At 35.6% G+C, this 16,854-nt stretch overlaps 2 protein-coding genes across 4 annotated transcripts in view; one reads left to right on the top strand and one right to left on the bottom strand.

The window, feature by feature from the left end:
• The window catches only part of LOC127878168 (proteasome maturation protein-like), a 31,015-nt gene extending 15,579 nt beyond the window's left edge, over positions 1–15,436 (bottom strand). Inside the window, exons 1-2 of one of the 2 annotated variants that reach the window (XM_052424639.1) lie at positions 15,288–15,436; positions 1,339–1,424 (exon numbers count right to left, since the gene is read on the bottom strand). In XM_052424639.1, the coding sequence (XP_052280599.1) occupies positions 1,339–1,424; positions 15,288–15,290 (89 nt within the window). In that variant the 5' untranslated portion in view covers positions 15,291–15,436. Of the gene's footprint in view, positions 1–1,338; positions 1,425–11,789; positions 11,859–15,287 lie in introns of those variants that run through there. The other variant, XM_052424638.1, reaches the window with a different exon arrangement.
• A 96-nt stretch (positions 15,437–15,532) lies between these two features.
• Positions 15,533–16,854, top strand: part of LOC127878146 (vascular endothelial growth factor receptor 1-like) — a 113,783-nt gene continuing 112,461 nt past the window's right edge. For both annotated transcript variants that reach the window (XM_052424580.1, XM_052424579.1), the window contains exon 1: positions 15,533–15,923. In XM_052424580.1, coding sequence (XP_052280540.1) covers positions 15,839–15,923 — 85 coding nt within the window. In that variant the 5' untranslated portion in view covers positions 15,533–15,838. The remainder of the gene's footprint in view (positions 15,924–16,854) is intronic.

The following is a 16,854-nucleotide window of genomic DNA, read 5'->3' as shown; positions in this document are numbered from 1 at the left end:
ATTATGCCCAGTTTTCTCAGAACAAGGCTCAAATGTGACTTTAGCATGAGAATGCTTTTTCAAGGCATTAGATTGCAATACAAGTCTGTTGATTCTTGACTTAAATTATTTTGATCTACTGTTTATAATTGTAGAATGTTTTCTTCTAGAACAAACACATTAAACTGAAGAATATCTTAAAGGTATATATTGCTTAATTTGTTATTTACATGGATAATTCATAGTTTGTTACTTGCTTATTGTTATGCACTTAACTGTCACCGTGTAATCTTGTTATTAATAGCACCACTGTTTATTAAAATTAAACAAGACAAGATTGGTAAACAAATAGATCTAGAGACTACATAAAAGTTATACTTCACTTTGAACGTTGCACCGCCCAATGGCAGCAATCGCTTCCAAAAACGACAATTTTGCCAAATGGGATAAGATATAATAAGAACAAATGTCCTGACTGTGTTTCATGAAGATTGGACTAAAAATATGATTTCTAGGGTGTTAACAACATTTCACGATAGTAATGTAAGGAAAACTGCACCCGCCCTCTGGAAGATATGTTTTTCATCATACTAAAACCATTTTCAACCTCTGTCCAGATTTCATTAAAATAAACAAAAAATGTGACTTCTAGAGTGTTAACAAGCTTTTACTTAAATTTTACATAGTGATCTAATTTTTGAAGTCACTTTCACCAGTTTCAAACTCTGACCATAATATATCATTGGAATATGATTAGAAAATTAATGTGACCTCTAGCCTGTAAACAAGGTAAATGTGGACAACGCACTGCGGATCTACAAAAAATGCCAGACAAAAGGGGATAACAAAAGCTCAACATGAGCATGTTAAGCTCAGGTGATGCAAAAAAAACAAGAGCTGTCTCCACAGGATGACATATGCCCCCAATAAACGCTTTGATAGAAGTTATTGAAATGCACTAAGTGACCCCGTGACCTAGTTTTTGACCCGGCATGACCCATATTCAAACTTGACCTAGATATTGTCTAGATACAACTTCTGACCAAGTTTGGTAAAGACCGGATGAAAACTATTTGAATTAGAGAGTGGACACGAAAAGTGTGATAGACTGACCGATGGACAGTGCGAAAACTATATACTCCCTTTTCTTCGAAAGGGGGCATAAAAAGGGAAATTAGCTTCACATATCTGATTCTTTGCTGAAATACATATTTGTTTGATATAAATAAGCATTATTTATTGATCTTTGTTGGAGGACACTAGATGGTCAAAATAATTTTCTCCATATAGAAGTGGTATATAAATTCTTAAGTAGACCTGTACATCAAGATGCCCATATTTTCTATGATGAAGACTTACCCATGCATCATCATATCAGGAACACCATATTTGCCATTGGGTAGATCCAGGATCTGGGAACCCTCCACATCTGGTCGTAAACTGGTCTGCAATGAGAAAGAAACGTATCCATGTAGAGCTGTGAACATCTGAACAAGAGTCAAAAGGTGCACTGAAGAAAAACATTAACATAATATGAACTTTTATACTAAATTAATACTAGTAATTTTTTTCTCCATAATTCCATAAAAAGAGAACTGCCCAGCACCTGGCGGAAATGTTACAACAAACAACAAACCAGAATTATTTTCAAACTTTGCTAAAATATATCATAAGAAAAAAGTTTCATTAAGATTGGGAAATTAATGTGGCCTCTAGTGTTTAAAAGGTAAATGTTGACAGCCGCCAATGGACAAAAGCTATCGCGTATTATAACAATTTTCAGCGATTTTTTTCCCACCTATTTCAAAAAGTACCAGTACAGCTCCAATAGGGAAAATATTAAGAGCAAAAAACCCTGAAAATTTGTATACCGAAATATTCAAATTGGAAATTATAGTGTTTTTTTTTTATTACATGTACTTTGTGCTTAAATGCACAACCCATCTAAATATTCTTTTACATGCTATTTTGCTGAAATGTTCAGTGTAAGTGCTCATTTGATTTGTTAACAAGCAGATAATGCACTTTTGAACAAAATCAACCCAACTTTACTTCTTTTTGGGAATTCTTCAGATGGCACTTGGGAATTGTTTACTTTTGGGAAAGTGCATTTTACTGGTATGTAATGAAGACAAAAAAATACTAGTTTTGAAAGCTAAATTATGTTTGATTATAAACTTTAAAAAGGCCGGTTTCGGGAATGCAAGGGATTCGTTCATTGAGATTTTGAACACGCGAGTTTACAGTACACTCCACGCGTTTTCCCCAAAAAACGCGCTCCCTCCGCGGGTTTTTTCTGCTAGCGAGTGTTCACGCGGCGTTGGAAGAGCGAGGTGAACTCGATAAAACGCTCGGCGTTACGCCGCGTTCGCTAATTCCCGCGGCGTGTATTACTTTAGGCTAGTCGGTAAATGCAGACACCTTCCGTTCTTATCAGTGATCGCCGCGCAACGCCGCGTTAGCAGTGTGCTACTGGGCATGCCAAAAAATAAAAACATTGTTATAATAAATTGTTTAAATACTGTAGTACATGTATAAAAAGATAATTGTATAGAAAATTAATACGTATAAAAATTATGTTTTTTAATTCACAGGTACGTCAACAATATGAATTAGTCTAATATAATACATTTGACAAATTAATATTTAAATCATAACACATACGACACAAGAATAAATGTTCCGTAAAATTTCCAAATGAGAATAATAATTAGTAATCCGAAACACACTACGATTTTTAATTGTTAACACGACGTTTACAAATGCTTCCAATATACAGTCATGTATATTTCCCGACAAAAGCGCGCGAAAATTATGCTGCAATGTACAAGGTCAAGGTACAATGTATACTCCTGCAAAGCGTGCGTGTATTGATTTTTTTGATACAAACTTTGTAGCGCAGAGAACATTGTTGATTTCGGTTAAAAGTTTCTTTGGTATTTATTAACGAAATTATATCGCGAATAAGTTGATATTTCCTCTAAAATAATTTCAAATCGAACACGCCGAATCTTTATCGTTACGGTATTTTAGTAGAGTAATTATTTTAACACTAATTGTACTGTAAACTGATTACAGAAGACATCTGGGCGGAACTGGATTTTAAGTGTTTGACGTTATGAAAACACGCAAAGCTTGTCTACTGACCTATTGTGGAGACTGCTGTATTCGGTGTTTTGACAAAAGGGATTAACATGTGTGAATGTCACTCTGCCGATTTGGTCCATAATTACTGGTAAACATTGTTTAGAATGTCGACGCAACAAGAATACAACTGTGAATATTAAATGCAATTATCAACTCAATAGTTACCACCTTTTAGCAATCAATGGAATAACCTACAAACAAAGAGAAAATCAATGCATTAGCGAGCAGAGAGTAGACTTTGTTCCGACAATTAAAACCATTCCTTATGCATTCGTTGAACGTGTTTACTTGAGTAAGTTATGCCTTTAGACAGGAAGCGGCTTTTCTTTGATTACGTCAAACTGTCAATTCACACAGATTTGCGAGATTTGTAGGGTCCTTGGTCATTTGTATACATGTTCATTATAGAAAATCACCTGCTAACATGAAAACTTTGGATTAAATTATCAAAATAAAAACAATGTTGCAAACTGTGTTTATATTAATTGGTAAGTATTAGTTAAAAGACGACGTTTTGTGTGTCGTAAATCAACGAGTTTTCTATACAACCACAACTACTTCTACAACCACGTCGGGATCGATCTATCTTGGTTGTTTTTTTTAATTGTAAATATTATACTACATGTACATGTATGTACTTGTAATAAATGTAATTTTATTTGAAAATCAGGAAGTCAAACAAAATTAAATTGATCGTTATCTCGTAAAACGCGGAGTTTCCCCCGCGTTGCCAACGCCGAGGGCCGCCGCGTCGGTTTATCAGTTTTGCCGATCGTTAACCGCCGCGTCCAAAATCATGCAAACGCCGCGTATAGCGGGATTTTCTTAATCTCCCTCCAGGTCGAAACCCGCGGAGTATGGAGGGAAATTGGGGAAAACGCGTGGAGTGTACTGTATAGTAAAATGAAACAGGAAGAGTACAATTTTCCAGTTTGGAGAAGATTTATAAAACAGTTTAAAGAGCCTCCAGTTTACATGGTTTTCACTTATTTTCAGGGATCATATTTTCCCGCAACATCAATCGGTCCGGATTTAAATGGGGAAAAAGTGTCCGAAAATTTATATCCAAAATCATGACAAATTACGTTAAAATATATACCATTGATTTTGCTATTCATGAAGATGGTATAATAAATGTACAAGTTAAATTCCCTAAGGCATTATTTTTAAACGGAACATACGAGTTTTCTCATTTTGTTTTATCATTTGCTATTTCATTGACATTGGTTGTTTCGTGTGCTGTTTTATCTGACTGTTTTTCATTGTTGTCAATATTATTAGTCTGTGTTAATCTATTCCGATGTTTTAAATCGTTGTCAACTCGTTAATAGCTTACAAACATGCATTGAACCAAACAAATGTCTGTGCGTAGGTTTGTTACTGACAATAACAAAACCAAATAGTAAAGAAATAATTCATGTACGTTATAGTTTGTAGTCGAATAACCCACGACCGATAGTTAAAATGTGTAGGGATTAAATGATTTGAAACCACGCATCTAAATTTTCGGTCGTGGGTTCTTAAACAACAAACAATAAAGAACACGAATTATTTCGATTCTAACACGATTTTTACTAAATATTTATACAATGTATATTATTTTTCTTGTGTACTATTTTATGTGAAGTTCCGCCCATAAAAATAACTTTCGGCTGTTCTGTCGATCAGATCCACGACTTTTATCTATTTATTGCTGCATTATTACGCTGGTGGAAAATGTATCGGCATATTTTGTTTAATTACAGCGCGTGCTTTCAGTGTAATTATTGCAGAATATCCGATTTTCTTCTTTGTTTATATGACAGTTTACTGTATCATGCATGAAATTCACAATTTCCACGACGATAACATCGAGGTTTGTATCTCCGAAGTAACTGTCAACGATTTTATCCTGGACGAGTATACATTACGGACCAATTGTGCTAGGTATAGGCCAGTGAAATTATCGATTGATATTGACACAGGGTTATTCACGCGTGACTAATACACAGCCGCGCGATTCTTTGCTGCTTGGGGCCATACTCTGATACTAGTCGGCTGACGTGCAAAAATCTGGTCCTGTCCGGTTTAGAGACTGCAGCGAATGGTTTATCACACCTAATCGAGATAAGAATGTAATTAGGGTGTGCACTGTGTCATCGATTTCATGACATGGGAATTTGAGTAAACAGAATCAGACCGACTGTTTGGGATTTTCAATCGGTCTTTCATGACGGTTTGACCTCAATCGGTCTAGGAGCTACAAAACCGACAAAAATATGATCCCTGCTTATTTTGTATTATAAAATTATTGCATAATAAAAACAAGAGATGTGTTTGTCAGAAACACAATGCCCCCTATTGCGTCGCTTTGAAGCCATAAATTTGACCTTTGACGTTGAAGGATGACCTTGACCTTCACCTTTCACCACTCAAAATTTGCAGCTCCATGAGATAGTCACATGCATGCCAAATATCAAGTTGCTATCTTCAATATTGCAAAAGTTACGAAGAAGGTTAAAGTTTTTGAATTTGTTTTTTTTACCTTTGACCTTGAAGGATGACCTTGACCTTGACCTTTCACCACTCAAAATGTGCAGCTCTATGAGATACACATGCATGCCAAATACATGTATCAAGTTGCTATCTTGAATATTGCAAAAGTTATGACCAAGGTTTAAGTTTTGGTTAAAGTTTTGGGACACACACACACACACACACACACACACATACAATGACAGACAGGCCAAAAACAATATACCCCCGATCTTTCGATCCGGGGGCATAATAATTGGTAAACTTGTGTCAATATAATTACAGTTATTAATTTTCATTAGCGTAAAAAAAGTGTCAGAATAGATCATCAAATTTAGCCCAGCTAGTCAAGTTTTCTTCTTCAACAAGACTGACAATTAAAAACGGTACTTTATATAATGTGTTAATGCATGTATTTTTTAAAGCAATCTTTCCAGCCTATTAACTGAATTTCCAGCGCTTCCATTTTAAAGTTGAATTTGGCAACATCTCAAGTCTGTGCAACCTAGAAACCTCCCCGTAAAATATATCTTAGAGTAAAATACATCCTGGATATATACTAGGAAATCTATACACTCATTTGAAACAAACGTTAGCAGTGGCACTATAAGATAATGTGGGTTTTATGAAGCAGTAACTTTGATGACTTTCATGGCAGAGATTGGCTGGCTTAAGGTGGAATCTGGAAATAAAAAGCTTATCTTGACATCAGAATCTCTCTACAGGTGGAACTGAGTAGGTTAACAAAGTTATCACTTCATATATTTGCAAGGCATCATTTTCATTAAAAAATATCCCAAGACATAATCAAAATATGACTGAAGATTTTTACAACAAAAAGTTTCAGAGCAAAAATGTTATTTTGCTGTTAATCTGAGTTAAAGGAAAATAAATGTTTGCAAATTGATTAAAGGGACCTTTTTACATATTTTGGCATGTATTGAAGTGTGTCATTAGATGCTTTTATTTGATAAATGTAAACATTGGAATTAAGTAGCTCTATTAAAAACAACAGATGTGTTTGTCAGAAACACAATGCCCTTTAATGCTCCGCTTTGAATTATTTTGTTTGACCATTGACTTTGAAGGATGACCTTGACCTTTCACCACTCAAAGTGTGCAGCTCCATGAGATACACATGCATGCCAAATATCAAGTTGCTATGTTCAATATTGCAAAAGTTATGAAGACACACACACGGACACGTACAATGACAGACAGGCCAAAAACAATATACCCCCGATCTTTAAATCCAGGGGCATTAAAAAACACACAACATACCCCCGATCTTTCGATCCGAGGGCATGAAAACAAGAATACAATAAAAGAAAGAACAAAAGTAATCCTAAACTAGGCTTGAACCACTGACCCTTAGAGTAAAAGTCTAGCCCTTAAACCACTCAGCCATCGGTGCTCAGGTAGTGAGTGGTGTATTTTATACTTAATATTTTATAAGCAATCATCGTAATGTCACATAAATAATGATAACAAAAAACTCGCCAAAATCATTTTACGTTAGAAAGGCTTTATAATTTTCAGGTTTTTAATAGTCAAAAGATGCATAAAATGGTTATTTTAGAGCATAGTAAATGTTCAGTTTTACTTCAGTTTTACTGTTTCCTCGTAAATAACATAACTACAATGAAAATTTTAAAATCTGAAACAATTTTTTTAATTTTATCAATTAACCAAAACGTGAAAAGGTCCCACTAATAAACTAGAAATGGCGCGGCAGAGGCCGACGCGTATCCCCACGCAGCATGTTTGACCCAGGGGCGCCCCAGGGTTGGTAATGGGGCCATGCATAGTTGAGATTGACCGTATTGTCATAAGAGAAGTTCAATATCAATTTGTAGTGAATCGGTGTAAAAATGAAGAAATTACAGTAAAAGGCAATTTTGGGTGGGTGTGGTCTATGTGGGCGGGGCGCCCCAGGGTTGGTAATGGGGCCATGCATAGTTGAGATTGACCGTATTGTCATCAGAGAGGTTTAGTATCAATTTGAAGTGAATCAGTGTAGAAATGAATAAATCATAGTAAAATGCAATTTTGGGTGGGTGTGGTCTATGTGGGCGGGGCGCCCCAGGGTTGGTAATGGGGCCATGCATAGTTGAGATTGACCGTATTGTCATAAGAGAGGTTCAGTATCAATTTGAAGTAAATCGGTGTAGAAATGAAGAAGTTAATGTAAAATAACCAAAACAAGAGGCCCATGAGGGCCTGAATCGCTCTACTGGTATAAGCACTGCATGTTTGGAAAGAATAAGATGGAAACTGTGTACTTAATCACGCAAACAAGGAGAATTTTCTCAAATTCAAGGGGAGATTATTGAGTACTTATTTTTCCAATACTTCTTGAGTCATCATCCGGAAACCATCTGGTGGACGGACCAACAGACATAAAAAGTTATCAAACTTAAACCAAGGTTAAGTTTATCATCTGGAAACCATTTTACTATTTCGAGTCACTGTGACCTTGACCTTTGACCTAGTGACCTGAAAATCAATAGGGGTCATCTGCTAGTCATTATCAATGTACCTATGAAGTTTCATAATCCTAGGCGTAAGTATTCTTGAGTTAACATCCAGAAACCATTTTACTGTTTCGAGTCACTGTGACCTTGACCTTTGACAACGTGACCTTAAAATCAATAGGGGTCATCTGCCAGTCAAGATCAATGTTTCTATGAAGTTTCATGATCCTAGGCGTAAGCATTCTTGAGTTATCATCCAGAAACCATTTTACTGTTTCGAGTCACTGTGACCTTGACCTTTGACCTAGTGACCTGAAAATCAATAGGGGTCAGGGCTCAACATTAACGGTTGTCCTATTGCCCCTGACAACTAAAAGTTGGGTCCGGGCAAGTTATTTTATAATCTAGTTGTCCGTCCGGGCAAAAGAAAAAAAGAACAAACAGCATTTAATTTAGACTTTAATTTGACTTTAATTGCTGTAATCATTTTGTTAAATGTTCAAAAATAAAAAAAGGTTTTGTGGTGTATCATTTTGATCTTAAGTATTAAAAAATATGAGGTTTACAGTTAATGTGATATTTCATGTTTGGGCAAGTGGTTTTACGTTCAGGGCAAGTAGATTTTGTAAGTACTTTTTTTGGTTAATGTTGAGCCCTGTGGGTCATCTGCCAGTCATGATCAAATGTACCTATGAAGTTTCATGATCCTAGGCTTAAGCATTCTTGAGTTATCATCCGGAAACCGTTTTACTGTTTCGAGTCACTGTTACCTTCACCTTTGACCTAGTGACCTGAAAATCAATAGGGGTCATCTGCCAGTCATGATCAATGTACCTATGAAGTTTCATGATCCTAGGCCTAAGCGTTCTTGAGTTATCATCCGGAAACCATCTGTTGGACGGACGGACCGACATGTTCAAAACAATATACCCCCTCTTCTTCGAAGGGGGGCATAAAAAGGGTTTGAGTCCTCATTGAGACAAATACACTGAGCAAGTTTGCCGAGAATTGGATGAAAATATGGACTTTATCACATAAAAAAAAATGAATTTTTATTTTTTTCTCAAATTCAAGGGGAAATAATTCTGGACTTATAACTCCGATATTGCTCATTTTCAATAGGGTTTGACTCATCATTCAGATAAAAACACTGTGCAAGTTGGGAAATAATTGGATGAAAACTGTGGACTTAACTGCGTAAACAAGCCTTATTTCACAATTTTCTGAAATTCAAGGGAAAATAATTTTGGACTTTTTAGTCTGATGTAACCCATTTTCAATAGTGTTCCTGTCCTCATTAATATAAAGACACTGAACAAGTTTGAAAAGAATCGGATGAAAACTGTGGACAAAATTGCGCAAACAAGAAAAAGTCTAACGCACACACGCACAAACACACGGACGACGGAAACCACGCCATGATATAAGCTCTTCAGACCTTTGGCAAGTAGAGCTAAAAATGAGTGAAAATCTCTGACCGGGCCCCACCCCAACCCCCATAACTTTTGACCCAGGGGTCAGATCAAAATTCCAAATAGTGCAGGGTCGCACATATGCTCATAGCTACCATGTGTGTAAGTTTCAAGGTTCTAGTGCTAATAGTGTAGTAGGAAATAGTGGCCAGGACGGATGGACAGGCGGACGGACGGACAGACGGCGGAGATAACCACAATATCCCCACGCTTTTCAAAAAGCGTGGGGATAATTACTCTCCAGGTGAACAGTTAAATAATTTTCTTTACAATTGCAACTTAGTGGAATAATAACAGCTTCATGGTTTCCCTTTTAAATGACAGATCTTCAGTTTTTAGAAACAAGTTAATGCGTTGTAAACTGTAATAATGAGGATTACCCACAGTTCTAATAACCAACATGTTGAATTGCTTTGGCAGACACAAGAGCTATTTTGTCTGAATATCACTAACAGGTAATAGCAGTTTACAGAAACATAGAACACATTTGCAAGTCTCTGTTTATTTACTCTCAAGGTATTTCTCCCAACATCATTTTGAAAGCTTCTCTTTGATTATGATAGTAAGTTACTGTACCAGAAATATAAGCAGCACAATAAAATGTACTGCTTGGATATTGCAAACTGATGTTTATGTAATTTTTAAAGGTTACATGATCACTCTTTGATTACTTTGAACAAAAATCTGTTCATAAAAGTATAGCGAGTAATTGTTGATGTCCAAACGTGTTTGCAGTATGATATCCAGGAAGTTTGAAAAAAAAAAGAGTGTAAAAAGGGTTTTCTTAGATTTGAACAGGTGATCTAGTATTTCCAAGCTGAAGACCCAAATTTATGTAATTTTTTTTGCCACCAAGTTTCCATTTAAAAAGTTGATGCGCATTACACATGATTACAACACAGTGTTTTCAGAATACTACACCCTATTATCTTACAGGCTGATTGGGCTGTAGTCAAAACAACTAATAGCATGTAACCGTAGGTAAGAAAGAGGTAGCAACAATTTGGACACAAATTATTATGTTTACATGAAATATGCAAAATGTCTTTGTTTTGTTTGTGCACTTCTTCATTGTGAACTTTCATTTGGGCTGTTGTCGACATAATGGATAGCAGGTAAAAGTAGGTGTGAACAAGGTCTTTTTCATGGATATCCGTACTAGTTGTAGACAGAAGTCCAAGGCCAAGACTTTGTGAAAAATCAATGGACCAGAATAAAACTCACACTTCATCAGTAAGTCATGGGTAGACTCACATACCAAAAATGAGCTTAATATATGAAAGAATTGCATAAAAAAAAACTCGGGAAAACTGTTATTATAGAGAACATTTTCATAACCTCACCAAAAATCAATGGTCTGGAACGAAACTCACACTTCATCTAAACGTCATGTAGGAAGACTAACATAATTTTGAAATTTTTTAAGTCCACAGCCCATAACTTTGCCAAAAATAAATTGACCAGAACGCATCTAACACTTCATCTGGGTACTCACATACCCAAAATCAGCTGCATATTTACATATATGAAAGCTTTACGTAATATCTTTGGAAAACAGAAAATTGTTAAGTCCAAGGCACATATAGGGGCGTTAATCACGGGCGCAACCTTTTTTTTGCGATACACTAACCCTTTACCACTTAGATGTGTATTTTCACACATTTGTAGTCCCTTCGAAATATAAATTTGATAAAAGGCCTTGCTTACTAGATTCATGATTTAAAGGTTTCATTTACAACCCTTAGATACTGATGAGCAGTAAACTGCATAAAACCTGAACAGAATGCGAGTTACTCGCAGGCTGTTCTGGTTTTATGCTGGTTGCAAAAGCCATTTTCACTTCGCTTCTAAGTGGAAAGGGTTAATAAATGACCCAATGATTCTTCCAAGATGGCGCTAAGTAACGGATGTTTTGAAAATTCAAGGATAATTCTACAGGATGAGTAAATTTTAGATTTTTTCAAAATGCCAAATATCAAGTTGCTATCTTCAATATTGCAAAAGTTATGACCAATGTTAAAGTTTGACGCAAACCAACAAAATAGACAGGGCAAAAACAATATGTCAGCCAGTATAGAATTGGGGGACATAAAAAGTATCAACACTAAACAACATACTGGTTCCTTAATAGAAAAAAATTAATGTCCTTTAAAATGCTGTTGGGTGAAGCAATTGTTTTCTACCGGTATACATGGTTATTTACCCAATTACGTGTGTTATGGTCCATTGCCCTCAAGCATGCGTCTCCAAGGTTTTATGACCTTAATCCGTTTGTAAAAATCTTTGATTGAAGTGGTAAATTAAAGAAGCGCTGTAAAATATACTGTCCGAAAATTTGGTCACCAAAAATAATTATTTTGGCCTAAAAAGGGGTTTTCCGAAAACTAAAAGTGTCCAAAAACTTAAGAGTTATTACAGTACATCTAACAAATTATATAACTATAATTATGTATGATTGTATTATCATAAATTTAATTATTATAAAGAGTTATAATTACTAGTTTTTATCGGAAATCAGTCAACTTTCCGCACGCAAAAACAAATCCAATACAAAAATAATTGCATTTTTTTCCTGAAATGGCCAGAAATCAATGTGAAGAAAAATACTGAATTGAAGAGTCAAGCTTGGAATCACCACCCTATTTTTAGTGACAGAAGGTAATGTTAAATATTTTGCAGAACTTAAACAATAAGATAACATAATTTCCTAATAGAAACAGCAAATAAATAGTTATAAAATGTGGCATGGACAATTATTTAAACCTGGTGATAGGCATGTCTTAAGAGCTTAAACGTGACTTAAAAAACAGAAATGTACTACTTTTTTGCTTCAAATAATATGTGGATCAGCTGATTTATCATGTGACACGCTATGGCCAAAATCATTGTTAGTGTCAGTCACAAAGAAAAACATACCCTCCAATCTCATGAAAATTGGTAAACATGAAACTGATGAAAATGTGACAGTCAAAGAAATAACTTACAAACGTCAAGGCATAATGTATTCATCCCAAAAGCTGACTGTCAACCCTCATCCCTTGGTCTTTTAAGAAGTATTAAAAAATTGTCCTATACTTTTCATGCATACATGGCAGACGTCCCAATCTTGATGGGACAGTCCTGCTTTTGGGGTGATTGTCCCGTAGTCCCGATGTGACACAATTCGTAAAAAACGCCATGTACTGTCGTTCTATGAGGTCACAACAAGCTCCGTCCAGTTTAAATTACCATTGCTTATCCCTTTATTGCCCCCTATTAACAAACCATATTTACTGGTCGAGTGATCCAGTGTTGTTTTTCACATCTTATCAGAACATTCTATTATGTTAAGATGGAATACAACATTAATTCTAGAATGGACTGTTTGAGCTTCATTTGCTTGGTTTTTACCATGCAAATGTCAGTGGTCATAAAAACAACGATTAAAGCCATAAATTATAGAGTTATCAATTAACAAGGGCTGTTTGTAAAACATGCATGCCCCCCATATGGGCTGTCCGTTGTAGTGGCAGCCATTGTGTGAATACAATTTTTGTCACTGACCTTGACCTTTGACCTAGTGACCTGAAAATCAATAGGGGTCATCTGCAGGTCACGATCAATGTACCTATGAAGTGTCATGATCCTAGGCAAAAGCGTTCTTGAGTTATCATCCGAAAATCATTTTACTATTTCGGGTCACCGTGAACTTGACCTTTGACCTTGTGACCTCAAAATCAATAGGGGTCATCTGCAAGTCATGATCAATCTACCTATGAAGTTTCATGATCCTAGGCGTATGCGTTCTTGAGTTATCATCCGAAAACCATTTTACTATTTCGGGTCACCGTGACCTTGACCTTTGACCTAGTGACCTCAAAATCAATAGGGGTCATCTGCGAGTCATGATCAATCTACCCATGAAGTTTCATGATCCTAGGCGTATGCGTTCTTGAGTTATCATCCGCAAACCATTTTACTATTTTGGGTCACCGTGACCTTGACCTTTGACCTAGTGACCTCAAAATCAATAGGGGTCATCTGCAAGTCATGATCAATCTACCCATGAAGTTTCATGATCCTAGGCGTATGCTTTCTTGAGTTATCATTCAAAAACCATTTTACTATTTCTGGTCACCGTGACCTTGACCTTTGACCTAGTGACCTCAAAATCAATAGGGGTCATCTGCGAGTCATGATCAATGTACCTATGAAGTTTCATGATCCTAGGCCCAAGCGTTCTTGAGTTATCGTCTGACAACCACCTGGTGGAAGGACCGACAGACCGACCGACAGACCGACATGAGCAAAGCAATATACCCCCCTCTTCTTCGAAGACCCCCTTTGCTCATGCACCATATGGGCAAACCCCCTTTTCTCATGCACCATATGGGCAAACTCCCTTTGCTCATGAAAATACGGTGCATGAGCAAAGGGGTTTTGCCCATGCGGTGTATGAGCAAAGGGGGCTTGCCCAACGGTGCTGAAAAAGTCATTCTATAATTAATGTAGTATTCCAACTTTACATAATAGACTGTTTCAGCGATCTATCTGCAAATTATTGATTTTATCAGTCATTCACACCATAGTATTTTTATGATAGGGGTCCCTAATTGCTAGCGATAGATGCATCGTAGTGAATTAAAAGCATACTGCTTTTGTATTTTATCACCCAAATCAAGTCCAAAGATACTTTTACGCAGTATTTTGCGTATTATACCACCTGAGGCTAAAAAACCTGTCAAAACACAAGAATTTTTTATCAAACAAATTGAGCGCTAACCAATATAAACATTGGTGTTTCACATAAATTTTACTTTTGTTTTTGACTGTCAGATTTTCAGAAAATATTTTGTACAAATTGCATAAAAAAATGGTCAAAACACCAGTTTTTTATATCAAACAAATTGAGAGCTGACCAATACACATTGGTGTTTCACATAAATTTTACTTTCATTTTTTGACTGATTTTCAGAAAATATTTTGTACATATTGCATTAATCTGCATATAGAGATAATTGATGATTGGTTGAATCAAAATAGTGCTTGATGCGCTCACATTGCGTTGAACGATAACACATGCCTTTGGCCCAAATTGGAAATATTGGAAATGTGGGCCTCATGCCCCACATTTCACACTGTGGATTTATCCGCATACTTCTAGTTCTACTTCTACCACATGATGGCCACTATCAAGTAATTGATCATACTGCATAGTGCACATGTGTGTTTACTTCTGAAAAATGGAGAACGTCTGTGTTAATAAATTTTTTTTAAACACAGTGATCGTCAATATTTGCAAGAAATTATGAAGATTTGTAAGTAATATACTAATAACTGACTACAGTAAAGGTGGCATGATTGATCGTTTTAGGTGTCCCGCTTTTTGGTAAAATGTCCCGACATTTTTTATGGAATGTCCCGATTTGGATCTGAGAATGTCTGGCATGTATGCTTTCATGGGTGCGTTTCATGGATTCGTTGGAAACAAAATATATGACCTGTGTTAAAATGAAAGGGTGGGGAATTAAAATGATTTGACGATTTACACGTTGGGTTTTATGAAAAGACAACATAGAAGGGTCGAAAATTAAATGTCAGTGACTGTTTTTATAAATAAACATGAACAAATAGTTTGACTGTTATTTAACAAACAAAATTACTCTTAACATTTAGACAAGAATTCGTGCAGACAGTATATTTAACACAACAAATTGCATACCATTTTGTTTGTAATGCCGCTTCCGGAATTCCTTGCTTACCAAAATGACGTCATCTCATATGCTGTTCAATGAAAAGGGATGCCTACTTAAATTTAAATCAAGCGCCTATAATAACTTATAACAAAACATATTATGGCAATAATTTAACTTAGTTTATAAACAAATAAATTGACCTATTATTCAATTCAACCAAAGTTTACGTTCGATAAGATTTATGTACCGAAATCATGAAAGTAAATGTAAGGGGCACTAATGGAAGAGCGGTGTCCTAGTATAATCGTCATTCATAAATTTTGGCAAGACCACTCATAGGCGAAGTAGAGCTCAATGGTTTTAACTCACTGAAGTTGATGGTATTTACTTGTGACAGTAATTCTCTGCGTTTTGTTTATGTGGAATATTAACATAACATACCAAAATTGTGTAATGGAGTAAAGAATGTTGTGTTTATTGTGTTTTTGGACATAAGATACTTTGTTATTTTTTAATTGGATAAGTAGGGTAATGTGTTGAAACTGTGTCAGATATGTGTACAGTGTAGTAACAAACCATGGAGATATTAAGTCTAGTCTTTTATATTTTGTACCTGTGTGTTAGCAGACACCTTGTTAATGGAAATGCTGCCGCAGATGCAGGTAAGTTATTATGTAATTTGATGGTATTATCAGTGATAAATAATCATGATCTTTTTCTGAAGTATGAAGTCATAATGGATGTTGAAATTCAATATGCAATATGCATGTGGTTATAAATTGACATATAAATTAAGGAACATGTTAGTCTTTAATAATTAGGATATTTGTTCAATAGACACCCTCGATGTTTATTAAATGAATGTTGGTATGACAGTATACTCTACTTGACCAGGAACAATACTAAGAGTTTATCAGATGATAAATTCATTCATAGATGATTCAAATAAAACAGAAACTACATACATTGCTACCTTTCATAGTGTTTGTTGTAATTGAAGACCCTTCATGAACTCACTCGCATACTTTTCAGCTGAATAGGACATGTACTGTGATGTAGAATTTGAAGTACCGGTCTATAATTACTGTATTAATATTAAGAGTGACAGGCAAAAATGTGTCATTGGATAGTTTAAGTGGGAAAAAATCACTGTTAGGGCAATATGATACAGGCTATATTAAACATACCCAGCTTTGTCAGTTTGTGCTTCATTCTCAGTTTCAGATATGGAAAAGATAAAAAAACAATGTTTGTCACATTTCTTAAAATAGCCTGCAGCTAATAATAAAAAATAATGTCTGTATTACACACCTGTTTATTGTAACGGAAAACCTTTATAATTTCACTTCATTTTTTTTCGAGCTAAATATTAAGATAGGATGGAATGGTCACTTTTGTGATGTATAGAATTGAAATATAGCAAATATATCCTGCGACTTATAACTTTGAAACACAGGGTTGAGCATGAAACTGTTTTATCTGAAATATATCAGTATTGGCAAAATTGCCTGTCCAGCGGTCCTGACCTGCAACATTGTTATTTGTAACAGCATGTTTTCCTAAGTCAGTCAGGGCGACAGGCGAAATTTATAC

Source organism: Dreissena polymorpha, chromosome 4 (genome assembly GCF_020536995.1).
Source record: "Dreissena polymorpha isolate Duluth1 chromosome 4, UMN_Dpol_1.0, whole genome shotgun sequence".
Taxonomy (NCBI): domain Eukaryota; kingdom Metazoa; phylum Mollusca; class Bivalvia; order Myida; family Dreissenidae; genus Dreissena; species Dreissena polymorpha.
This window is presented reverse-complemented; position numbering and strand designations above follow the sequence as displayed.